The sequence below is a fragment of the Chenopodium quinoa genome, unplaced genomic scaffold (genome assembly GCF_001683475.1).
Source record: "Chenopodium quinoa cultivar QQ74 unplaced genomic scaffold, ASM168347v1, whole genome shotgun sequence".
Taxonomy (NCBI): Eukaryota; Viridiplantae; Streptophyta; class Magnoliopsida; order Caryophyllales; family Amaranthaceae; genus Chenopodium; species Chenopodium quinoa.
In genome coordinates, this window is record NW_018744626.1 from 215,731 (window position 1) to 240,876 (window position 25,146).

General features: G+C 35.6%; 3 protein-coding genes across 3 annotated transcripts; 1 reads left to right on the forward strand and 2 right to left on the reverse strand.

The window, feature by feature from the left end:
* Window positions 1-19: 19 nt before the first annotated feature.
* Window positions 20-10,934, reverse strand: LOC110700268 (putative rRNA methyltransferase YqxC). Its single transcript, XM_021877782.1, has 9 exons — window positions 10,746-10,934; window positions 10,175-10,253; window positions 9,121-9,200; window positions 8,879-8,981; window positions 8,627-8,783; window positions 8,201-8,329; window positions 7,978-8,064; window positions 1,270-1,314; window positions 20-678 (listed from the first exon to the last, which is right to left on the reverse strand). The coding sequence occupies exons 1-9, from the start codon at window positions 10,852-10,854 to the stop codon at window positions 541-543; spliced, it is 927 nt and encodes a 308-aa protein (XP_021733474.1). The 5' UTR covers window positions 10,855-10,934; the 3' UTR covers window positions 20-540.
* A 1,019-nt stretch (window positions 10,935-11,953) lies between these two features.
* On the forward strand, window positions 11,954-17,031 carry LOC110700270 (haloalkane dehalogenase-like). Its single transcript, XM_021877785.1, has 13 exons — window positions 11,954-12,257; window positions 12,346-12,400; window positions 12,697-12,752; window positions 14,510-14,610; window positions 14,765-14,834; window positions 15,160-15,229; window positions 15,413-15,469; window positions 15,596-15,663; window positions 15,738-15,818; window positions 16,043-16,120; window positions 16,258-16,413; window positions 16,516-16,668; window positions 16,756-17,031. The coding sequence occupies exons 1-13, from the start codon at window positions 12,111-12,113 to the stop codon at window positions 16,837-16,839; spliced, it is 1,176 nt and encodes a 391-aa protein (XP_021733477.1). The 5' UTR covers window positions 11,954-12,110; the 3' UTR covers window positions 16,840-17,031.
* Window positions 17,032-17,244: 213 nt separating this feature from the next.
* LOC110700269 lies at window positions 17,245-23,198 on the reverse strand. The gene is made up of 15 exons (XM_021877784.1): window positions 22,770-23,198; window positions 21,200-21,319; window positions 20,880-20,939; window positions 20,670-20,771; window positions 20,181-20,255; window positions 19,979-20,097; window positions 19,799-19,900; window positions 19,598-19,714; window positions 19,270-19,338; window positions 19,082-19,148; window positions 18,492-18,545; window positions 18,301-18,390; window positions 17,908-17,970; window positions 17,782-17,820; window positions 17,245-17,637 (listed from the first exon to the last, which is right to left on the reverse strand). Exons 1-15 carry the CDS (start codon window positions 22,785-22,787, stop codon window positions 17,521-17,523), a joined length of 1,212 nt encoding a protein of 403 aa, XP_021733476.1. The 5' UTR covers window positions 22,788-23,198; the 3' UTR covers window positions 17,245-17,520.
* Between the last annotated feature and the right edge of the window lie 1,948 nt (window positions 23,199-25,146).

The window sequence follows — 25,146 nt, forward strand, 5'->3', positions numbered from 1 at the left end:
CGACAAAACCAGTGCAGAAATGGATTTTCATTATATTTCAAGCTAACATCCATTTACATATGGCTTATTGAATTGAGATGAAGGAAACTCAAAAGATTCTCCGATCAAAGTACTTAAGATAAAATTATTAAAGAGATTAATTACAGCATAAAGACCCCCAAACATAAAACAGATATGACTTAATGTTTCCGAACAGAAGGGAAAATGCAACATGGTCTGGTTACCCATTTGTGATCAGAATATTAACCAGGAATCACAGTTATTTTGCGTAGCTATTGACAGAGCTTAATCAGGAATTATCTTCAAACTCGTACTTCTCTTCATTCTTTCCTAAATCCAAGCATATGCATAAATCATCACAATTTCTGGTACATTCTAAAACAACATCGCTGACGTTTTGAGCAAGACATTCATTTCTCTACTCCTTGTTACTCATCAGCAAAAATCTTCTCCTCCAATGGTGCCGTTTCCTTTCATGAAGTGCCCAGGAGAATGTCAGATAATACATGGTGCATTGCCTTTATAAATGATAAAACACGTCTACGTGGTTGCCTCAGCTGTTCGATCAAAGCGAACCAAGAACTCTATATTACCCTCAGCCCCCTTCAAAGGAGACTCAATCCACCCTTTGCTTTCGAACCCAAAACTTTGCACCCCATTTATGATCCTCTCTAAAACCTGCAGCAAGCAGTCCAGTAAAACCAAATACTCACTTTCAGTGATGCAGAGCAGCAACAAAAGCGTGATGCAGAGCAGCAACAAAAGCTACAATAGCTTATAATAATAGTATAGAGAAAGCAAACTTAACCAAGGTCATAATAGTCCAAAAATTCTACAAGAATTCCTAGTTAGAAAGCTAGGCTGTAACATAAGTTGCTGGCCTTGCTGCCAACCATTCAATGACAGGAAAGGCCACTTCTTGAAATTCAAGCATTTTCTTATACAAAGTATTTTAATCCCTCGACTTTGGGAGGGAAAGGCAACAGATAAAGTGAATAAGAGTTTATATGATCTCATGTCCTCAGAAGAATCAAGATTCAGAGTAACCCTAAGAAGTACAGAGATGCAAAAGCTTAAAAGGCAAATGTAAGCAGAAGGCTAGATAATCATCCAACCAACTTAATAACCCGTAACAAAAACACGTTGATAAGTTGCCTCTTTATAGTGCAAAATTTAGACGTGAAATAGTTTGTAGAAGGCAACATATAGAGGGACGGTGGCGAATATTATAACCAACTTAATAACCATTAAAACAAGTTGATGAGTTACCTCTTTATGGACATCTGGATCTCTAACAATACCGCCACTTCCCACCTGCAACAAGAAATGAAAAGAACAAGTTAGCTCAACTCTACGTCCTTTTTCCTACCTAAGAAAAATGTTAAAGTACAAATCAATTAAGACAGTCATCACCACCAAAATCTCATTCTTGCTCTAACATGATCCATGACTAAACATAGAGTTGTCAATTAGGGTATTCAAGTTGGGTTTGGGTCGGGTCAAATTAGGTCTCAGGTTAAATCAGGATCAGGTTATATCGGGTCAATCTAGCTTCAAATCAGGTTCAAGTGCAGGTTGGGTCAATTTCAATTCAAGTTATAACGGGTCGTTCACCTTTTCGGATATAGTTCGGGTTCAATTCGAGTTAAAATCAGTTCAGGTTCAATTTCAGGTTCAGGTTGTGTTGAGTCGGGTTTGGATGGGTTAACAAGATGGTATATTCGGGTTCGGGTTAGTGTTGAGTCGGGTTCTGGTTCAAGTTCAATTCTAATAAATATCGATGTGGCCAAGTTGAACTATATAATTACGTCTTCCATAATTTGATCAAGCATCATCAAGATTTTATTAAACCTATATACGAGTAACAAAGAATATAAGTTATATAAGCTGAACAAAAGATTTTATTAAATCGGATTGAAGATTTACAGAATTATACCAGTATATAAGCTGAATAAACGGTATATAAAATTTTATTAAACCTTCCATGACTCGGGTTCATGTATTGATTGGGTCGTGTACTAGTTCAGGTTCGGATTATTTTCGGGTTGGATTAAATGGGTTGACTGTTACTATCGGTCGGGGGCAGGTTCGGGTTCAGGCCATAAAGTATTGGATAAAATGGGTTTTCGGTTAAGATCTGGTCAGGTTAAGTCAGGTTACAGGTCACTAGTTTCACCCCATTATCCGAGTAAAGGCTGGGTTTCCGTTAAGGTCGGGTTCTCGGATCGGGTCAAATTTTGTCTCCTCTAGCTATAATCCACACTTTTTGAGGAAATTTTGAGGTTTCGGGACCGGGTGACAAAGTGTTGAGACCCTAGGGGATATATCTCGGGTTCATATAATGCCGTTTGAAACCATATATGATCATTATATGTTGTCATAAACGTACATGGTAAGCTTGAATTTACGAAATCAATGCAAGTTGTGAACGGGTAAAATGACCATTTAAGGGAATATTGGATAGTTCCACTGACCCAATTGGACACCCGGAGGGTATTAGGTACCATGGTAAACATCTCAGCAATTTTTATATCCGGACGAAAAGAGGTCAGAAAATTACAAAATTGAAGGTTATAACCTACGCTTTTTAAGGAAATTTTTGAGGTTTCAGGACCCGGTGGCGAAAATTGTTGAGACCATAGGAGATATATCTCGGTGTCATATAATGCCGTTTGAAACTATATATGAACATTATATGTTGTCATAAACGTCTGTGGTAGACTTGAGTTTACGAAATCACTGCAAGTTGTGAACGGGTAAAATGATCATTTAAGGGCATATTGGATGTTGGACTCCCGGAAGGTATTAGGGACCATGGTAAACATCTTTGCAATTTTTATTTCTAGGCGAAAAAAGGTTAAAAAATTACAAAATTGAAGGCTATAATCCACGCTTTTTGGTGAAATTTTAAGGTTTCAGGCCCGGTGGCGAAAAGCCTTGAGAACCCTAAGGGTACATCTCGAGGTCATATAATGTTGTTTGAAACCATATATGATCATCATATGTTGTCCTAAACGTCCGTGGTAGGCTCGAGTTTACGAAATCACTACAAGTTGTGAATGGGTAAAATGACAGTTTAAGGGCATATAGGATGATTCCACCGACCCAATTGGACTCTTGGAGGGTATTAAGGACCATAGTAAGCTTCTCTGACGAAAAAAGGTCAAAAAATTTCAATATTGAAGGCTTCAAGGTTTTGGGGTCTAGCGGCGAAAAGTGTTAGAGACCCTAGGAAATAAATCTTGGTGTCATATAATGTCGTTGGAAACCATATATGATCATTATATGTTGTCATAAACGTACGTAATATGCTTGAGTTTACAAAATCACTGCAAGTTGTGAATGGGTAAAATGACCGTTTAAGGGCATATTGGACGGTTCCACCAACACAATATGACTCCCGGAGGATATAAAGGACCATGGTAACATCTCAGCAATTTTTATTTCCGGGCTAAAAGGTCAAAAAAATTACAAAATTGAAGGCTATATAATCCACGCTTTTTTGAGGAAAATTTGATGTTTCGGGATCCGGCGGCAAAAAGCCTTAAAACCCTAAGGGATACATCTCGGGGTCATATAATGCCGTGTGAAACCATATATGATCATTATATGCTGTCATAAACGTCCGTGGTACGCTTGAGTTTACGAAATTAGTGGAAGTTATGAACGGGTAAAATGGCCATTTAAGGGCATACTGGACAGTTCCACCAACCCAATTTGACTCCCGGAGGATATTAGGGTCCATGGTAAACATCTCGGCAATTTTTATTTCCGGGCAAAAAAAGGTTAAAAAATCACAAAATTGAAGGCAATAATGCACGCTTTTTTAGGAAATTTTGAAGTTTCGGGGCACGGTGGCGAAAAGCCTTGAAACCCTAAGGGATACATCTCGGGGTCATATAATGCCGTTTGAAACTATATATGATCATTATATGTTGTCATAAACGTACGTGGTAAGCTTAAGTTTATGAAATCACTTCAAGTTGTGAACGGGTAAAATGACCGTTAAAGGGCATATTGGATGGTTCCACCGACCCAATTGGACTTCCGGAGGGGATTAGGGACCATGGTAAACATCTTGGTAATTTTTATTTCCGGGCGAAAAAAGGTTAAAAAATTAAAAATTGAAGACTATAATCCACGCTTTTTGAAGAAATTTTGAGGTTTCGGGGCCCGGTAGTGAAAATCCTTGAGAACCCTAAGGGTACATACATCTCGGGGTCATATAATGTTGTTTGTAACCATATCTGATCATCATATGTTGTCATAAACGTCCGTGGTAGGCTTGAATTTACGAAATCACTGCAAGTTGTGAACGAGTAAAATGACCGTTTAAGGGCATATTGGACGGTTCCACTGACCCAATTGGACTCCTGGAGGATATTAGAGACCAAAACAAACATCTCGACAATTTTTATTTCCGGACGAAAAATGGTCAAAAAAAAAAAAAAACTACAAAATTGAAGACTATAATAATCCACGCTATTTAAGGACATTTTGAGGTTGAGAACCTAGGGTATAAATCTCGGGGTCATATAATGCCATTTGAAACCATATATGATCATTATATATTGTCATAAACGTACATGGTAGGCTTGAGTTTACGAAATCAATGCAAGTTGTGAACGGGTAAAATGACCGTTTAAGGGCATATTGAATGGTTCCACCGACCCAATTGAACTCCCGGAGGGTATTAGGGACAATAATAAACATCTTGGTGTTTTTATTTCCAGGCGAAAAAAGGTTAAAAAATTACAAAAGTTAACGGTATAATCCGCGCCTTTTTTAGGAAATTTTAAGGTTTAGAGGCATGTGGCGAAAAGCCTTGAGACCCTAAGGGATACATCTCGGGTCATATAATGCCGTTTGAAATCACATATGATCTTTATATGTTGTCATAAACGTCCGTGGTAGGCTTGAGTTTACATTCTATGCAAGTTGCGAACGCGTAAAAAGATCGTTTAAGGGCATATTGGATGGTCCACCGACCCAATTGGACTCTTGGAGGGTATTAGGGACCATCGTAATCATCTTAGCAATTTTTATTTCTGTGCGAAAAAAGGTCAAAAAATTACAATATTAAAGGCTAATCCACGCTTTTTTAGGAAATTGTGAGGTTTTAGGGTCCAGTGACGAAAAGTGTTGAGACCCTAGGGAATATATCTCGTTGTCATATAATGTCGTTTGAAACCATATATGATCATTATATTTTGTCATAAACGTACGTGATACGCTTGAGTTTACGTAATCACTTCAAGTTTTAAACGGGTAAAATGTTCGTTTAAGGGCATATTGGACTATTCCACCAACCCAATTTGACTCCTAGAGGATATTAGGGACCATGGTAAAAATCTCGTCAATTTTTATTTCCGGGCAAAAAAAGGTCAAAAAATTACAAATTTGAAGGCTAATCCACGCTTTTTTAGGAAATTTTGAGGTTTCGGGGCCCGGTGGCGAAAAGCCTTGAAACCCTAAGGGATACATCTCAGGGTCATATAATGCCGTTTGAAACCACATATGATCATTATATGTTGTCATAAACGTCCGTAGTAGGCTTGAGTTTACGAAATCAGTGCAAATTGTGAACGGGTAAAATGACCGTTTAAGGGCATATTGTATGGTTCCAACGACCCAATTGGACTCTCGGAGGATATTAGGGAAAATGGTAAACATCTTGGTAATTTTTATTTTCGGGTGAAAAAAGGTTAAAGAATTACAAAATTAAAGGTTATAATCCACGCTTTTTTAGGAAATTTTGAGGTTTAGAGGCTTGTGGCAAAAAGCTTTTAGACCTTAATGGATACATCTCGGGGCCATATAATGCCGATTAAAACCATATATGATCATTATATGTTGTCATAAACATCCGTGGTAGGCTTGAGTTTACAAAATCAGTGCAAGTTGCGAACACGTAAAATGACCGTTTAAGGGCATATTGGTTGGTTCCACCGATCCAATTGAACTATTGGAGGGTATTAGGGACCATGGTAAATATCTCAGCAAATTTTATTTCTAGATGAAAAAAAGGTCAAAAAATTACAATATTGAAGCCTTGAAGGCATAATCCACGATTTTTTAGAAAATTTGAGGTTTTGTGGTCCTATGGCGAAAAGTGTTGAGACCCTAAGGAATATGTCTCGATGTCATATAATGTCGTTTGGAACCATATATGATCATTATATGTTGTCACAAACGTACGTGATACGCTTGTGTTAACGAAATCACTTCAAGTTGTGAATGGGTAAAATGACCGTTTAAGGGCATATTGGACGGTTCTACCGACCCAATTTGACTCCCGGAGGATATTTGGGATCATGGTAAATATCTCGGCAATTTTTATTTCCGGGCGAAAAAAGATAAAAAAAAATTACAAATTTGAAGGCTATAATCCACGCTTTTTGAGGAAAATTTGAGGTTTCGGGGCCCAGTGGCAAAAAACCTTGAAACCCTAAGGGAAATATCTCGGGGTCATATAATTTCGTTTGAAACCATATCTGATCATTATATGTTGTCGTAAATGTTCGTGGTAGGCTTGAGTTTACGAAATTACTGCAAGTTGTGAATGGGTAAAATGACCGTTTAAGGGCATATTGGACGGTTCCACCAACCCAATTTGATTCCCGGAGGATATTAGGGGCCATGGTAAACATCTCGGCAATTTTTGTTTACGGGAGAAAAAAGGTCTTAAAATTACAAAGTTGAAGGCTTATAATCCACGCTTTTTGAGGAAAATTTGAGATTTTGGGGCCCAGTGGCGAAAAAACTTGAAACCCTAAGGGATACATCTCGGGGTCATATAATGTCGTTTGAAATCATATATGATCATCATATGTTGTCATAAACGTCCATGGTAGGCTTGAGTTTACGAAATCACTGCAAATTAGGTAAAATGACCGTTTAAGGGCATATTTGATGGTTCCATCGACCCAATTGTAGACCCAATTGTACTCCCGCAGGATATTAGGGACCATAGTAAACATCTTGGCTATTTTTAGTTCCGGGCAAAAGAAGGTAAAAAAATTACAAAACTGAAGACTATAATCCACGTTTTTTTGAGGAAATTTAAAGGTTTCGGGGCCCGGTGGCGAAAAGCCTTGAGACCCTAAGGAATAAATCTCGGGGTTATATAATTGCATTTGAAACACATATGATCATTATATGTTTTCATAAACGTTCGTGGTAGACTTGATCTTACGAAATCACTTCAAGTTGTGAACGGGTAAAATTACTTCAAGTTGTGAACGGGTATATTCGGGTTCGAGTTAGAATTGAGTTGGGTTTAGGTTCAAGTTCAATTCCAATAAATATCGATGTGCTCAAGTTGAACCTTTATAATTACGCCTTCCATAATTTGATCAACTTTATCAAGATTTTATTAAACCTATATATGAGTAATAGAGAACAAAAGGTGTACAAGCTAAATCGGATTGTGGGCTTGCTGGATTTGTACTTGTATATAAGTTGAACAAAAGGCATACAAATTTTATTAAACCTTCCATGACTCGGGTACATGTTCTAGTTGGGTCGGGTACTAGTTCTGGTACAGATTGTTGTTTGGTCGGTTTAAATTGGTTGACGGTTACTCTCAGGTCGGGAGCAGGTTGGGGTTCAGGTAAAAAAGTATTGGATCAAATCGGTTGTCAGTTAACATATGGTCAGGTTCGGGTAGGTTGGGTTCAGATCATTACCGGTTCAGGTTGAGTTCTTGGGTCGAGTCAGTTTTTGACAGCTCTAACTAAACATGACTCTTGAACTTGGATACCAAATTTAGTTCAATTGTTACATAACTCCAGAATATCTTTCCAGGCAATCTTATAAAGATAAAAGTGAACTTCCTAGTAATTAAACACAAAAAATTGGAGTACAAAACATAAAATTGTCTTCTGAAAAATTCATCTTGTCAAACAGTAATATTTGTAGCTAAAGGGCATACAAGTTTAAGGATGATAATCAAGAGACAGCAGAAGACGCAATTACCTGGGATCTCCTTGCTTCAAATTGAGGTTTCACAAGGGTGATCAGCGTGGACTGCTCCTTCATCACCTTAATCACCGCAGGCATCACCTGTGTCGATATATTAATAAGACAGAAGAGCTCAATATGCTAGAATTTAAGTTCATTAAATGATACAGCAGCTTACAAGCAATTTCATGCATCAAAGACATTTAAACAAGAAGTTATAACTACTGCTTGATCGTACCACGAGTATAGAAATAAATGAAAGGTCTAAAGTCACCAAATCAACTTGTTGCGGAAGTCCAGGAAGATATCTTAAATTTGTCCGCTCAATAACAGAGACTCGCTCATCTCGACGAATTTTATCTGCCACCTGTGGATATGTCACTAAGTTTATTCAGCAAGCCAATATAATAGTGAAAAAGTCTGAATATCGGAGGTACAAGGATCCTTTCAGTAATATAGTTTTAATAAAACATCAAATTTCTCTTTGCAAATCACAAAGCATATGTCATAATCAACTTAAGTATATTCCTTTTGTCCTAATAGCATCTAATCAAGTGCGTCAAAATCATGCCAATCTTATCCCAGTCCCATTTACACTGCTCTTAATATCTTTTGGGTGTTTAAACTTTCAAGATTTACTTGGGTTCAAGAGTTGTAAAGATACCTGCCCATAGCCTACATCAACTCCATATACATACACCGCACCATACTGGAGCAGGCAATCAGTAAACCCTCCAGTTGACAATCCAGAGTCGAGAGCAACTTTCCCAGTAACATCGACTTCTAGTTGCTCAATAGCAGCCTCCAACTTGTATCCTGCTCTGAAGCAGATGTCAGCATACAAGTAGTTTCTCATTATAATGTGCACAAATTTTGCAATACCAAAAGCATCAGGGTTTCATTTCAGAGTAATCACCTACATACATATTTAGGAATTTCTGCAATTATCTCCACAACAGCTTCATTTGAGACAGGTGTCCCAGCTTTATTCACCACTTTACCATTCACACACACTTTCCCTACAACCAAAAAAGAGACAAAAGAAATCAGCTTCCACGCAAATATGAGATACTTGAATGTTGCAACTGCATTGTCCCCAACAAGACTCCTAACACAAAGTATATGAACATATAAGGCCCTTATTGAGGCAAATCTTACCTTGTATTATCCATGACTGTATGAAGGTTCGGCTATATTGCTGAAACCTCTCCAAGCATACCTCATCCAGTCTCTTTTTCCTAAGAATGTCAAAATTTATATATTATATCAGAAGAGAGTTATTAAGAAAGAGAGATTCGAAAGATCAGGGTAGGGATAAATGGATCATTGTCAAACCAAAGCACGAGTGAACATGTTATCTTACTCTAAGCAGTTTTTAGACAAGCACCATGTCAAGTCATTACAAAAACATGAACATTCAAGTGGTTCAAAAACATTTTGAAGTAATTAATAGGCATACATCACCATTCTCAAAGTTGAAAAGAAGATTTAGCAACCTAGAAGAGTTGAAGATACAAAATAAAAAGAATTAATGGTTCATAGGAAAAAGATGATGCCTAACAGACCCATCATATAGGGCACATTGCTACCATCAGGTAGAAATGTAGAATCAATAGTTCACTCTCAAGCTGTTTAGCGGGTTTCATTAGTTGCACCATCCTAAAAAGCAAAACAACTAGGACATTTATTGCCATATTGTGGATACATCTTGGCTGAATGTGACCAGCATTGAACTACATGTGCAGTTCACTATATCTTTACAGCTACTGCATGAAATACAATATTAAGCAATGTACTCTGACTGGCAATCCAGAAACATTCCTTTCTAACAGCACCACATCTATGAAACCCAATCATTCATGTTTTCTTACACATATCATGTGAGCAAAATAATGTTAACAAACAGAATAACACTACTCTTGAGACACCCGAGCTATATGTTTGATTTCAGCACTTTTCATATAGCTAGTATCAATGCTCCACGATGACCTCAGTAATGAATTATTTGTGCTTCAACATTTCTTTTCAGAATCAGTTCTAAGATGAATAGTCGATAATGGCCATAACAAATCCAATTCATTGAGATAATTTAACAATTGGAAGAAATGAATAACCCAATGACTATAATGACACAATAAGTGTGAAAGACACACAAATTAATCCACTGAATTACTGTAACAAATCAATGCATATTTTAGCACCAAAAGCTTACTTCTTTGATGGATAGAACTTGGCTGACTTTGCAGAGAAACTTCTGATGGAACAATGCTGATTACCTCTGAACCATCTCACTGGTGACAATTCACATGACCCAAAAAAAAAATATAAATAAATCAACTTAAACTCTATTAACAGCACAGAACTTGAATTTTTTTAGAAAATTTGTTGCAATACTATTAGTCTATTAACACTGGTATTATTAAAGATAATAATTTGATAATACTTGCAATAACAATTAACAAATTAAATGATAATTTAAGCTAGAATAACATATAGAGGCAAAACAAGAAGATTTGACATTAATCATGCTATGAATTGTTACAAAAGTTCAAAACATTAGTACCCAATTAGGCAATTAGCAAGACCCAGATACTTAAAAACCTATAATAAAGGTTCAATTTTGACTCATCTCTGTTATAAACTAGAAGAACCCCACAAATAATAATAGAATTAGCACGAATATCATTGAACATTCAGTTTATTGTTTGATATAATGAAGAAAGAAGCATAGAAAAGTGAAGAGCATACATAATAATATTAAGAAGAAAGAAAAAAGAAATCACCTGAAGAAGATGAGGAATGATGGTTAGGGAAGAAGAAAAGAGTAGAACGATAAGCCGTTCGATAAGAAGAGTGGTTTGTGAAAGGAAGCCTAAGACTCTGAAACACCATTTTCGCCTTTCTTTCTCCCTCTCTTTGGGGGATTTTTGGTTCAAGAAACGACTGTACTTCAATGATATGTTATCAGGCAGGATCCAACCCAGAAGGTATTCAAAGTTACCATATGGTCCACAAATTACCATATGGTTCACAATCCACATTGATAATGAGCAAAACCCAATTGTAATGAGTAATGAACTGGGCCGGTTAATGCGTGCGATATGTGAGTCATAACTAATTAATTAGCTAGTTATGTTCGGAAGCTTTTTCAATTTGACATTAGATAAACAAACGTTGTTATGAGAGTATAAATGTCCCTATATTTAGGAGCGGCAATTCCTGACCTGATCCAATTACACGACTCAAACTTGGCCCGAAGTTACTGAGAACCCGAACCCAACCCAAAATCCGAATTCGACCCGATTTGACCCAAATTTCATATTTCGTGATGATATTAAGTTTTACAATATTTTTGATTCTTTCTAAGTATAACCTGAAATCTAACCCAAACCCGACCTGTTAACCCGAATTACTACCCATAGCTATACTATTCTTAAGAGTTTATAAAAAGAGGCAATTAGCACTATTGAGGCAAAACAATAAATAAACATGTTAGAAGAGGGACTTAAACTCAAGCGTAGACACATGATTTTTGGCATGTTGATGTCAATATACTTGGCCTATATCCAAGTATATTTCTACGGAAAAAAATAATTAATTTTTTTACAAACTCCGAGTAATTATCAATACTTTTTAATTGTAACGAAATAGACATGTTGAATAAATTCAAAGGTATGTACATACCTCATTTATTAGAGAAGTTTTATCAAAATAAATGACTCTAATCAAACTTCAACTTTCATGATATATTTGATCCAATATTTACACTTCAAACACTAAAATACAAGAGAAATGATATTAAAAAAATTTCCTCTAACTATATATTACGTATATCCTTATTTCAAAATATATATATTATGTATATCCTTATTTATTAAGATTCGAACCCCTAACGTCTGGAACAATCCCTATAATGATACCGGATACGCCTACATGGAGAATATGTGATACAATTGTCTCACAACCACTAAAGAACAAGGGCAACATTTATAAGGCAGGGAAAAGAGTAGCTAAAATTGCGCGGCAACGGGGGCTAACAAGTAACAACCGAACAAACCCTATCCATCTTTTCACCTAGTCTTTACAGAAACAAGATCATCATATTCTTCCTACATCTCAGTAAAATTACTACCCTTTTACTTGTTAATATGTCTCTTCAATCTGCCAATGTTACATCTTTTCACAAACCCCATCAATTTAAATCTTCAATTAAGCCTCTTTCTAAATTACCCAAGTCCAAAATTGTGGTTACCAAAAGGAGGAAACCATTTAAATTGATTTGTAGCCAAGATGAGGTGATTAATTATTTATATTAGCAACTCTAAAATGGTTTTAATTAAATGTGTTTTTTCTGTTAGATTAATTATATATTTTTGGTTGCAGGATTATTACTTGGATGCTCCTGTTTCTGCTGGTGATGGCTTCTCTTTCAGTGGAGGTAATGTTTCTTATTAATTGTGGATCTCCTGTATTTGATCATCTGTTGTGTAATAGGCCAGTTTTTATACTTGGTAATATTGTTAGATTGTGTAAATCTTTTTGTAACAGGAGTTTATTGCAACGATCATATCTATAAGGGTTACAATAGCAATGCAATTATAAACTTGATGGGATAAAATCATAAGAATCAGGGTTACTTAAAGATTTGATTTTATTTATGAATTATCACAATTTACATGTAACATAATACATATGGCTTAACAAAATTAAAAATCACATTATTTTTTTTGGCAGGAAAGTATTCAGATGGATCAAGTCCTGCTGATGAATGGTTCAAGCAGGGGAAAATGGTCAGTCAGTATTTTTTTAACAACGTTTTCATTTATTTAAAAAAAAGAAAAAAATATTATGCCTTTGGTGCTATAAAAAATTGCTAAGTGTGGAGGAGGGCCAAGGCACAGTACCTAAATGTGGGGCACTGGATGCTGTTGCTGCCTAAAAGCATGCACATGGCCTTAGGGCGGTTGTGCTGCTGCTGCACACCCATGCCCTAGGCATGGGCACGAGGCATAAAAACACACCCCATCCTTAAAAAAACACCTATTTTAGCAATTTAGGGAAGCGTCTTGGCTTATCTTAGGGCCAAACTACCAAAACAAGGCAATGCAAGGCCTTGGAAGGCAAGGCAAAAGGCAATACAAGCCAAGGCAATGTAGCCAAGCCAAGGTAACAAGATGAGGCAAGACAACTAGACAAGGGATGACATCTTAAGACACAACGACGAAGGGTCCCCAAGGCATGAATGAGATAATTGTGGCCTTCTGGGCACTAAGTAGGCCTCTCGGAGCCCTTTGGAAACCTCAAGAACCACCTCAATGCATTAACTTAGCATATCCAAAAATGTACTCCGAAGGCCAAATTTGAAGGCTATAATACACTAAATCGGACCAGATTTAAAGATTTTGGGACTTGATGTTTAAAAATCTCATAATTGAAGGGGATGCATCTTTAGGTCATTTGATGTTGTTTGGAACCATATATGACCATTAATTGGTTACATAAAGTCCCAAGGTAGCCTTGAGTAGTTGAATTAATAAAAGTAGGCGTGTACGTTTTTGTGTATTAAGTTGACATTTTTTAAGGAAAAGTGAATGGTTCTAATCGCCGAAATGGACTCCCAAGGTGTTATGGTGCCCATGAGAAGCACCTCGACCATTTCCTTTTTAGGTCCAAAAAAAAAAAAAAAAAAAAAAGTCCAAAATGGAAGGCTATAATCCACGCTTTTGAACCAATTTTGAGAAATTTTCCCCATATTGAACTGAATGCGTGGGGGTGTCCCTTGGAGTCATATTAATGCGTTTGGAACCATAAGAGGCCTACCAGTATGTTTATAAAATCCCGAGAATAAGTTTGGTTAACTATGTAGTTTTATTTGAAATTATGTTGCATTTGTAGTTAAATGCCGCAAGAGATGGTTGTTTTACCAACTTGGCATCCTGGGTTCCTATCAAGGTGTCATTGGGTTATGAATTATACTCAAATTCATTACCTGAGAATATCATACCTTCAATAAATAGCATGGGTTGTTTATGTTATACATGCATATTATTATGCTGAATTGGTGTTGTGTTTGTTATCCAACACCAATCTTTGTTGACTTTGGTTGGTTGATTGTTTGCAATTGTTCATTCATTCATGATGAAATGAGGCAATGGAAACCTCATCTCATGGTTGACAAGAATAGTCATTATTGATGGGAAATCATCATGCTTCTTTTCCCTTGATTTTTCATTTATTCCCCCTAATTATCCAGATTTGTCATTTTTTTTTTTTTGGGTACTCTGTATATCCTTGATTAGCTTTTGGTGCATTGTTTCAACTTATTCACTGTGTCACAGATATACCTTTAGTTGGTTCTTTTTTTTTTTACTGGAATATGAATTTGATTTCTTACTCTTGTTTATATACTCAAGTTATATCCTCTACTTCTTGGTTGTGCGTGCGTAGTTCAGATGTAGTGCTTCACATCAATTTCAGCTGGCTTGTCTTTGACTCTATGATCTTGCTTCCATCTACCTTCAATTGTCTTACCTTTTTCATCAATTAGGTGAAAGCTTATGTTGTTCGCGGCTCAGGTGAGAAGGCAAAAGATCCAATATTTGGGTTGACAATGGGCAGCAGTTCTCAAGCTTCTGATGACGTGTTTAGGTGAATTCCTCATAACATTTGGTATTCGTATCACAAATTTATAGCCATGATAATAATTTTGCTGCACTGGTGGCCTAGCTTCATTTTATACAGAAATTGAAGAGTGATTAATTGCAGGGTTTACCCATACACGTATTGTTTTGTACAATAATAGATGGTTTTGTGTTGAAAGTGGAAGTACTGATAATCCTTCAGTCATGCTCATTCATGGTTTTCCATCACAGGTGTGTCTTATTAGTTTCCTCTTCCTTTTTCGCAATTATTTCTGAATGAGTGTTGAACTGTTAATGAATGTTTCAGAGTGTAATACTGTCAGACATTAATGACTCATACCAATGGTTTCATGTTCATACTTGCTACCTTGACTTTTGAATGATCTTACAAGTCACAGTTAGCATTGATCTAACTAGATTTAGATGCTATGCTAGAATAATTTCACAACAAACCTTAAAATATGCTAGCATTTGATGCAGCTGCATATAATCTTAGGCAAGGATTCATTCTTGTAATCTGAATCACCGTATCTAATCGAGTGCATGATTCCAACAGGCTTACTCGTATCGCAAAGTTCTTCCAATACTTTCCAAGAACTATCATGTCATTGCTTTTGATTGGCTTGGTAATCTCTTATCTATCATAATAAATCATTAACATTTTCAACTTTTCTATGCTGTGGTAATATGTGATGTAATATGTGATATGTAGTTCTGTTCTTGGTATAGTAGTATTTGTCACAGGTTTAATGGATGTTTTGAGGCAAAGGAGAATAATATATTTGTGTTGCTATTCCACTCCTTTGCAGGATTTGGATTTTCAGATAAGCCGCAGCCTAAATATGGTTTTGACTACACAATGGAAGGTGATTTTATTTTACCAAATTCATTGGTGGATCACTGGAACTGTATGCAATGTTTCTTGGGTATTTTAGCATAACAAATATATTAATTTTTGAACTTCACATTGCTAATGGATGGTGCTATTACAGAATATACTGCATCCTTGAAAACTCTGATTGATGATCTGGTTCCGAATAAGGTTTCACTTGTCGTACAGGTACTCATTCTCTTCTTTTACAGTTCCGATTTTAATGATTTCTGCAGTGACATTCTATTGGTTGTTTACTGCAGGGATATTTCTCGCCAGTGGTTGTGAAATATGCTTTTGATCATCAGGATAAAGTCAATGATGTCATCTTAATTAATCCACCCGTATGTTTGTCGAATTTTTTCTGTTGATTTTATTTTTTTAAAATTTGTGTCAAGCTCAAACTTCTGAGAGAATGTTGTGTTTGTTTCCAAACTCTAACTGAAGCTCGAATAAGTAAACAGGATTCAACTGCTCTGAAATATAGATTCATCTTGAAATATACAAAGTATTTCCTTACATTCCAAGTAGAAGTTTGACATTCTTCCCATATTTTAATTTACTAAAGATAACTGCAAAGCACGCCAATTTGCCATCGTCATTGTCCATATTCAGCAACTTTCTGCTGGGGGAGATTTTTTCTCAGGTACAATGTTAACTTAGTTGGCTTTGCTATATTTTTGCTTTTTCTTTAAATTTTCATGTTAAAAGACTACTTTAGTTTGGCCAGAAAGTATATGCCACGATGATAGTGCAAATTTATTTTCTTTGCTGCTCATTTAGGATCCTCTCAGAGCAAGTGACAAAGCATTGACTAGTTCTGGTCCATACAAAATGAAGGAAGATGATGCTATGGTTTATAGAAGCCCCTATCTCACATCAGGATCCTCTGGTTTTGCACTAAATGCAGTCAGCAGATCTATGAAAAAGCAGTTGAAGGTTATAGTTGTTTTTGCTGAATTTCTTTGGTGTCTGAAAAAAGGGGGAAGGTAATTAGAGAGAAATTTCTGCACACTCATGTAGTGTAGTGTTATATGACAGGATTATGTTCAGGAGTCAAGGAAGATACTCGTGAGTGAAAACTGGAAAGTACGCACAACTGTTTGCTGGGGTCAAAGGGATCGATGGCTAAACTATGATGGTGTCGAAGATTTCTGCAAAGAGTCTAATCACAAATTGGTTGAACTCCCCATGGTATTGACTCTTCCTACTTAGACATGCCTGTAATTGTGTTCATTAAGTTGAACGTTCTGATTAGCAATCTTTTGCTCTCCTTTTCAGGCAGGGCATCATGTACAGGAAGACAGTGGTGAAGAGCTTGGGAATATTATTGCTGGGCTGCTCAGTAAACAGAGACGTATATAGTACTTGCATATTATTGAAGGTTTAACACACAATTCTTGCTGATCAGGCGAAATAATTCTTGCTAAAAAAATGTATTGTAGCAATTTCTATGACAAGCAGAAATGTTTATACTCCTTTGTACGTCAAATAAATGGATGATTTAGCCAATCTTTCTACTTAATCTAATGATAAGAATTTCCTTTTTCTGTTTAATAGCTAGGAAACTAAAAGTTCTCAGAAATTCTATACGCAGAGCTACAGAATAGCATGAGCATGTTATCTACATTGGCTTGTTTGCTTCCTTCTTGATGCTAAGGTTGCTAACTGTTTCTGGAGTATTATATTCATTTTCTTCAAAATAAAAAATAATCAAAGAGTTGCTGCAAGTCTGCAATAGTAAATTAGAAAGAACAATAAAGATAAATAAAAATATAAATAAACCCAGCTCATATATATATTAATCAGTTTGAATTCATTACAAAGTATGAATGGTATTACAACTTTACATATTTTGCCTTGTATAGGTAAACAAAGAAAAAATTATCGAACAAAACCTCCATCTGCTGGTGTGTCATATATGCAGCAGTAGGACAAGCTATCTGGAAAACTAATGCTTATCATAGGAGATGTGTCACTTCTGTTACAACATCTTCACATAATTTAATCAAAAGAATAAGATCGTTGTGATCAAAGACATATGAATCAGCAATTCTTCTTCATAGATCGCTGAAATGGATCTGTCCAGCAATCGTCATCTTTTACTGCTTTCTTCCATCTATTCTTGAATTTCTCTAGATCTGTAAGTGACTGTTTTCGCACCTGCAGAAGAATGGCATAAAATTACCATCATCTTTATCAAAACAATCTGACCGACAGTAACCAAACAAACTCAGATATGTTCTCTCAGGTTCCTGTTCCATTTTCATGCAAAAAAACATTCAGAGTGTTTTAATTAAGACTCACTGCGTTTCTTGCATCAGTTTTGTTGGAGGTCGATGTTTCCTGCAAATGTAACATAGACGAATAAGAATACACTTAGTAACTTCTTTCAATGTCTTAAGAAAAAAATCTCTGTGTTTGTGTTGGTACCCCTTGCAATGAATCTGATGAAGAGACTTTTCCAACTTCCTGACTTGAGGCTTCTGTATCAGTCTGCAAAAACAAACAGTAATGTTACATCTTAGCCATACAACCACAAGTCCACAACTATGGTTTTCCTATGTATGGTAAAGAATTAACTATAATATGCTGCACAAGGTACACTTTTGTTCTTTAAAAGCCTGTTTTTGGGAGCAGGAGAAGGGTAAGACCTTTCCTGTTACAGTCTATCAAGGTACTGGGAAAAGCAAGTGGCATGTAATTGTAAAACACTAAACTACATGCTAAAAAGTGATCAGTTCAATGGCACAAAAAATTGAAAAAAAAAAGGTTGATGCCCATGAGTCAAGATTCCAAACTACCGGTAATTATCTGAATTTCTACCTTGTTCTGTGCTGTGCCCCCCAGTGTAGGAAGACCATAGTGAATAACATAGTCAGAATCAACAATTCCAACTTTTCTTGTTCTATCTCCCTGTGAAGTATATATAATGAAAAATATCAGAATCTAGTATTTTAGTGAATTCAGGCAATTGATGAATTGAATATTTAAAAATTCTAATAGAGGATATTTGCCTGAGCACAATAACCAAGCTGAAAGTCCACACCCCATGCATGAACAAAGTCATTCTGCAAAACATAAGAAATGTAAAGGTTGTCAAATAATAGTCAAGTGTCTGGACAAGCATCCTAATATACATTTACCAGCCACAGTATCATGGACATATCGGATCAGGTGGTTTAGTTTGTTTGAGCCAGAGCATAAAGTATTTGCTAGCAGGAAATGTCTTCATGAACTTTACTTACTGCAATATAGCAGTATAGTTTTCAATTTTTTTTTTCTTTTCCTTTTTTGGTGCAAGAGGCCAAAGCCCAAAGATCAGCAAAGAAAACTAAGCACTAAACCGTGGCATAGCCACCCCTATGACATCCTCACAAAGAAGGTTCTTTATTTCGATAGGGGGAACCTCGAAATAGATCACCCTCTCCGCTTGAATGAACCCTACATAAGCTAACTTATCCGCTACCCTTCACCTTCACGAAAACAATGAAAAAACAAACATTATTGCCAAACGATCTTATTGACCTACGACATTCATTCAACACATGCACGGTGGATTATATAGTAGTATAGTTCAATGTATAGTATGGTATTGAAAGCGCACCTGGATTATATACCATGCACAGCGCCATGCAGCTCTTGAGAAAACTGGAGCCATCATCTCCACCCATCTGTAATATATCAGCATTGCTCAATTAAAAGTGTACAGACATATGAACTGAAGGGGGGCTCATCAACTCTCATCATCTCAATAAAGAAAATGTAAAGGAGAAAATTCAAGACATTTTTTACCCTGTGCAAGGAGGTTCTGTACTATTTTCATCACACTTTCTCCCATCAGGAAGGACGTTGTTGATTCTCCTGCAAGTACATCAAGATATCAGCCCAAAAAGCTACAAGGGTACGAAGTTTATTCAAGGAGACAGTGGCTTTTAACTACCAAATGTTAGAGACAAACACTGCAGCACATTTTAAAAGTTGAACCATATGAACAAATGATGTTAAAGCTTGCATGAATTCATCATCAATTCTAAACTCTCTCAAAAGAAAGCAATTGCGATCATGGCTACTGGAGACACAGTAAACTGCCTTTTTTAAGAATATTTAAAAGATAGCTAACCTGTGCACAAGTGCGCCCTTTTGTCTAGCTGTAAGTTTATGATGGACCTCTGATTTATCAGGATCAAGGGCAGGTTGTGATATTTCTAGCCCTTCTTTCTTAATGACATATAGATAGCTGTAAAATTTGTAGCAGACAGTAAGAAGCAGAACCAGAACCTACATTAAAGGAATTGACGGAATTTAGAAGTGGTCACATTACCGTTGAACACTGAAATTTTCAACTCCAAGGTCTTCATCCCAAAGGAAAATGTATGAATATTGAGACACAATATCAGGATGTAAGAAACGCTTTGCAAACCACCTGAAGGAAAGACAATTATATAAATATTGTTGCCAGAAATTCAATAGACATGACGTGTTATCAGCCCCATGTGAATACCATTTAGTTTGATGAGCAGCAACAATATGCAATGCACGGGAACTCCACCTAAATTCCTTCCAGTCATCCACATTGCCATCATAATGAAAAAGCATCACGAAAAAATTGTTTACAATAAACTGCAGGAGAACAATGTATAAACATTCAGTCCAGTAGTTGTTAAACAACTCAATCATAACTTCAAAGAAAATTGTCTTCTCACCTTCCTCACAATTTTGTCCACACTTTCCTTCTGCTTCCAGCCAACAGCCATGGCCAACAAGTTCATATTTTTTTTCTGGGGGATAACAGAATTGGTAAACACATAAAAAGGAAGAGATATTTGTATCAAATTACAGAGGAATCCCAAATCATTTAATGTCATGAGTGGGCAGTAATGGCGCACGTGTACTGCATCATTCTACACAGAGGTTTGTAGGATATAGACAAAAATTTATATCATTCAAAAATAAAGACCAAATTGCACATCAATTTAATTTTCAGATGAAAGGAGCCACCCATAGCATTCCCAATTGTGGCCCTGAACTAAGGATCAGAAACATAATGTAATATATTCTACAGATTAAGTTTCATCTTAATTAAAAGACCAATATAATTGGTGTCAGATTCATCTCAATTTGCGAAGGTGAAAGAAAGATGGGCAAGACGCAAGCACAAAAATTATTGACATCATGACATAGTATTTGCTAACCTTCTTAACAGGTGTTCCCCACAGTGGCCGCATTTCTAAGTCTGAAGTGCTTGAAATAATACCCTTTGGCAACCCCTCAGTTCCAATAGGTTTACATTGCCCCTGAAAGAAAAGGAAAGCAATACAAGGAAATCGTACATGTTACATTCTGGAACATCATTATTAGAAATGATACTACAAGTCCATAAAACCCCATTTACTTTGACAAACCTCACACTTCTTAGATCTTGTTCTCATAAATTTATTCAGCATGTCCTTTGGTGAGAGTCTCTGCAATAGTAGAGCTCATCATTGTCAAAGCAATTACTTAAGCTAAAAGTCAAAGAAACCATGAATATGAGCTAGCACAATTTAAGCTTAGAATATGGAACAAAAGTGCATACATGAGCAGTCTCGATTGAAAATATTTTTGGGTAAGGAATTCACAAGTCACAACAGAAACATGTGCATGCTTAAAAAACATTAACACTACACTCTACATCCACATGATAAAAATATAAATTAAGAGCAAATCAAACAACAATATGTACCTCTTTATAATCTGTTATAACGAATGCACTGCCAATAAACACAGCAGCACAGAGCAAAGCCAGAGTCGGAAGGGACTTTATTGAAAAGGATCTTCGTCTTTTAGAACCAAAAGAAGTCACCTGGTTGGTAAATGATACACGAATTTAAATATCATATGTAATAGGTAGATAACTCAATGAATTTCGGTATTTATATACCCCAATGTATTTTATCATGCAACAGGAAGACAAACCACAGTAATACATTCATGACATAGTTATTGACCAAGGTTTAGGACTCCTGCAAATCATTGAAAAATCAACACAAAATCTTTTGCATGTCACTTACATGGTACCAGCTGAGATTCATGAATTTTAACCATCCTAATTACATTTATACTCTTTCTAATCGAACGAAATTCACCCGACAAAAGAATACCCAAGAAAAAATTCTAAAACCTTTATTGTTGGTAGCATTGCGTACGCACAAAACTCCATTATACACTATCAGTCAGCCAGCTATAACATGCACTAATGTAGTATGAGCCTCTGCTTACTGTATACTTAATGCAAGAACAAAACTTTAAATCTGATAAATCCCAGCTGGTTCAATTCTTGACAAGATTTATTGCTAAGCCTTATCAACAGCATAAATGCTTAGTCTAATAATCAACTAACAACAAACTATTGAATTGTTATTAAATGATTCTTCTGGTTAATCTACCCACATAAAGCTCAAAAGATGGTACATAAACTACGGCTATTAGATCCGCCACACTCACTTCTTGATCCCAATTAGGATTGCTGGTGATTCACTACCAGACCTATGGTTCCCAATTCAGAACTTGATCACTGATGAGTAATATCCAGTAACAATAGTTTGTCATAAAAATCAGAAGTACCCAAAACTTCATACTAGTAGCTAAACATTGAAATTCTTCTACTTTCATTTAATAACATTGGATAATCAGAACCCAGTTTTCTCCACTCATCTATCTCAAGACCTACAGATTGTAATTAGACACATTGATTGCTCCATATCCATCCAGACACTAGAATTTCGCTACCGAAATCGATTGAAATCTTTTATATCACTAATTGAACATTATGATCCACTTAGGCACCAATATTGGACAATTTACTTAAAACCCAGATTTTTCTTTCAGTCATCTTTCTCAAAACTTTTTTTTGAGGAAACATCTTTCTCAAAACTTTGGTAAAAGTGATGGGTTTTTAATTATTTAGTATTTACATAGCAGTACTAATATTCATGTGACATTGATAAACCAACCTAGTACAATCAATTCATTTTCCCATTTCATCCAAATTCCATGAAAAACAGAAAATACTAACACAATTTATTCAGTTAATTCTCCACTCCCTACTCATAATTTATTTACTACGTATTAAAAGAAAAGGAAAAAAAAAGTATGCAATAACAATCCAATCAAATGTTGCCAAATAACATACAAGTATAAGAGCATGATAAAGCTTGAACTAGAGCATTCACACATCATAAAATGGAATAAAACTATAAAAATCAAAACTTTAAAATGATCATAAATTATTAAATAAGAAAATAAAAACTTACAAATTTGGAGGACTTCATTTTCTGGGAAAAATGAAGAGAGGAAGAAAAACAGTGATATTGAAAGTTGATAAATACTGTAGTAAAGGTGGAAGTAATAAAAAAAGGTAGAAAGAGAGGGAAGAATGTTTGAAGGAGTGGAGAGTGGCCCAATAGTTTTGGTTGCTTAGCAATTGATTAAAGTCTAAAAATGGCAGCATTTTTTTACTTTCAAGGAGGAACAAAGTGGGGACTCTTGTGTAATACTTTGTTAAGTTACCGAATATAACTACTCGTATATAAGTGTGGATAGATGTATTTTTTTGTGTTTGGCCGGGTTACATATCTGGCTTATGGTGGGTGAGTCTCTTAATAAAAGTTTTATGTATTTGATGGAACTCGAACTCGAAATTCTCGTTAAGCGGTATCAAACTATTTACCATTTATGTCAACTCTTGTTGGTATTAAAATAAGTACATATTTTTCCATTAAAAAAATAAGCAAATATTTATATTTTGACTCTTGAGTTATTAACACGTTTTCACTTTTTACGGTATTTAATGAATGTGGGTCTCACATGATATAACTCATTTAAAATGAGGTTGGGAGATTATGAAGAGTATAATTAAATTAGTCATAAGCTTGAAACAAGGGCATAGTTAACTTTCACAACAAAAAAATAAAAAATAAAAAAATCCAATTATAGTGTGTTGTAAGTATTGTGACATTTGTTATTAAGTACCAAATCCATCATCCTTCCTCTCTCAAAAGCTCTAGCCTTTCGATCTCTTTCGAAAGACAAAGGTTTTTCGACCTCATTCGAAAGACAAAATTTATCTTCTCTTTTCGGGGGGGGGGGATTTTTAGTTTTGAATTTTTGATATTAGATATAATGGATTGTCGTGAAATTATTTCATCGGTGAAAAAGTTATCAAGTTTTCGAATACAGACAGATAAATCAAAAGGAAAACATCCTTACGTTTACAAAGGATTGTTAGATTGTCTCTCCAACAAGGCTGTATTTTCCAACGATATAAGCGAGAGATTTTTCACAGTGCAATATCTACTCGACAATAATTTTAATATTTATTTACATGGACAATTGGGCATAATAGTTTAGCATGACTCAAATCCGAAATGACCTAACCCAACTAGACTTGGCTCAAACCGACTACCATTGGAATTGAAGCCTCTAAAAGAGTGGAGATGCAATGCTTCGTGCTCCGTACTCATTGTTAACATCTTTCGATTATTCAGTACAGGAGTGACAGACAATTGAGTATGGAGGTCAAAAAGCTAATTATTATAAAATTAATAATAGTAATGACATTTATTTGTTGTTGTAGGTGGCAAGTGGAGTAGGCATATTTACACGTAAATTTGAATGTATTAAGTTATTAACACGGTGTTTAGCTTTAAATCATGGTAAAACCTGATTGACTCATGTTACACTTTGTATAATTTTGTCGGTGGACTCACATGTTCTTCACTTAATTTAATTAATGACCCAACAATTTAGATCATTAGATGCGTGTAAGCTTAACCAAGTTCGTACTTCCCCCACCCCCACCCCTCATTTGTAATTTATACGAAGTATAGAACTTAATGATGAGGGATAACTCAAGTGATTTAGAACTTTTTTCTTCGATTTCAGGAGAACTTTTTTCTTCCCCCACCCCCACCCATCCTTGTGGCTCTCTAAATACAAAAAGGAAAAAAATAATAATAAAAAAAAAAGGAACTTAATGAGTTGATTTACATAATAATCAGCACGGAGTATTAATTTTTTTTTTTAATTATTACTATTGTAATTATTTGCTATATACCATTTACTTTTTAATATTAATCTTTTATTGAAAAATTCATCCAAAATCCAATAAGATATACTACCCCCGTTTCATATTATTTGCAACGATTAGACATTTTTCCTCTCTACTTTATGTCAAATCGTTGCAGATAATATGAAACGGAGGTAGTAAGTAAAGAGCCATAGGCCTTGTTTGGTAAAGAGCTTTTAGCTTATTTTGTCCAATTACATACAGATTTGACCAATTAAAGAAGCTAATTTCAGCGTCTGATAAATACTTTGGCTGTTTTATTTAGAGAGTAAGGATTTTTTACTTAAAATTAAAAAAAAAAAATTAAAAAAAAAAAAGAATTAGAGAGAGTAAGGCTTAATTTAACACTATATTTGTACTTAAAAGGGCAAATTGTATAGGGCTGGGGAAGCGTGGCAGTGTGCTACTGCTTAAACCTGAAATTTGGTAGGACCAATTTTTCATTTATCAATCACTCCGTAATGTCCGTATCATATGTCTATCAATTTATTCACACTTTACGAGTGATAATCTGCCAAGCGTACAATGACTTCGGAGAAAAAAAAACAAAAATCAATGTCAAG

Excerpts from the sequence above, each read along its gene's own strand:
- LOC110700268 (XM_021877782.1), bottom strand. The coding sequence starts at position 10,854 with ATGGTGTTTCAGAGTCTTAGGCTTCCTTTCACAAACCACTCTTCTTAT. Across the intron at positions 9,201-10,174 it reads AAGTTCTATCCATCAAAGAA|GAAAAAGAGACTGGATGAGG; the intron begins GTAAGCTTTTGG and ends TGACATTCTTAG. Across the intron at positions 679-1,269 it reads ATCCAGATGTCCATAAAGAG|GTTTTAGAGAGGATCATAAA; the intron begins GTAACTCATCAA and ends TGCTTGCTGCAG.
- LOC110700270 (XM_021877785.1), top strand. The coding sequence starts at position 12,111 with ATGTCTCTTCAATCTGCCAATGTTACATCTTTTCACAAACCCCATCAA. Across the intron at positions 12,401-12,696 it reads TGGCTTCTCTTTCAGTGGAG|GAAAGTATTCAGATGGATCA; the intron begins GTAATGTTTCTT and ends TTTTTTTGGCAG. Across the intron at positions 15,664-15,737 it reads AGGTTTCACTTGTCGTACAG|GGATATTTCTCGCCAGTGGT; the intron begins GTACTCATTCTC and ends TGTTTACTGCAG.
- LOC110700269 (XM_021877784.1), bottom strand. Across the intron at positions 19,339-19,597 it reads AAGGGCGCACTTGTGCACAG|GAGAATCAACAACGTCCTTC; the intron begins GTTAGCTATCTT and ends ATGTACTTGCAG. Across the intron at positions 18,546-19,081 it reads GTGCATGGTATATAATCCAG|AATGACTTTGTTCATGCATG; the intron begins GTGCGCTTTCAA and ends TATGTTTTGCAG.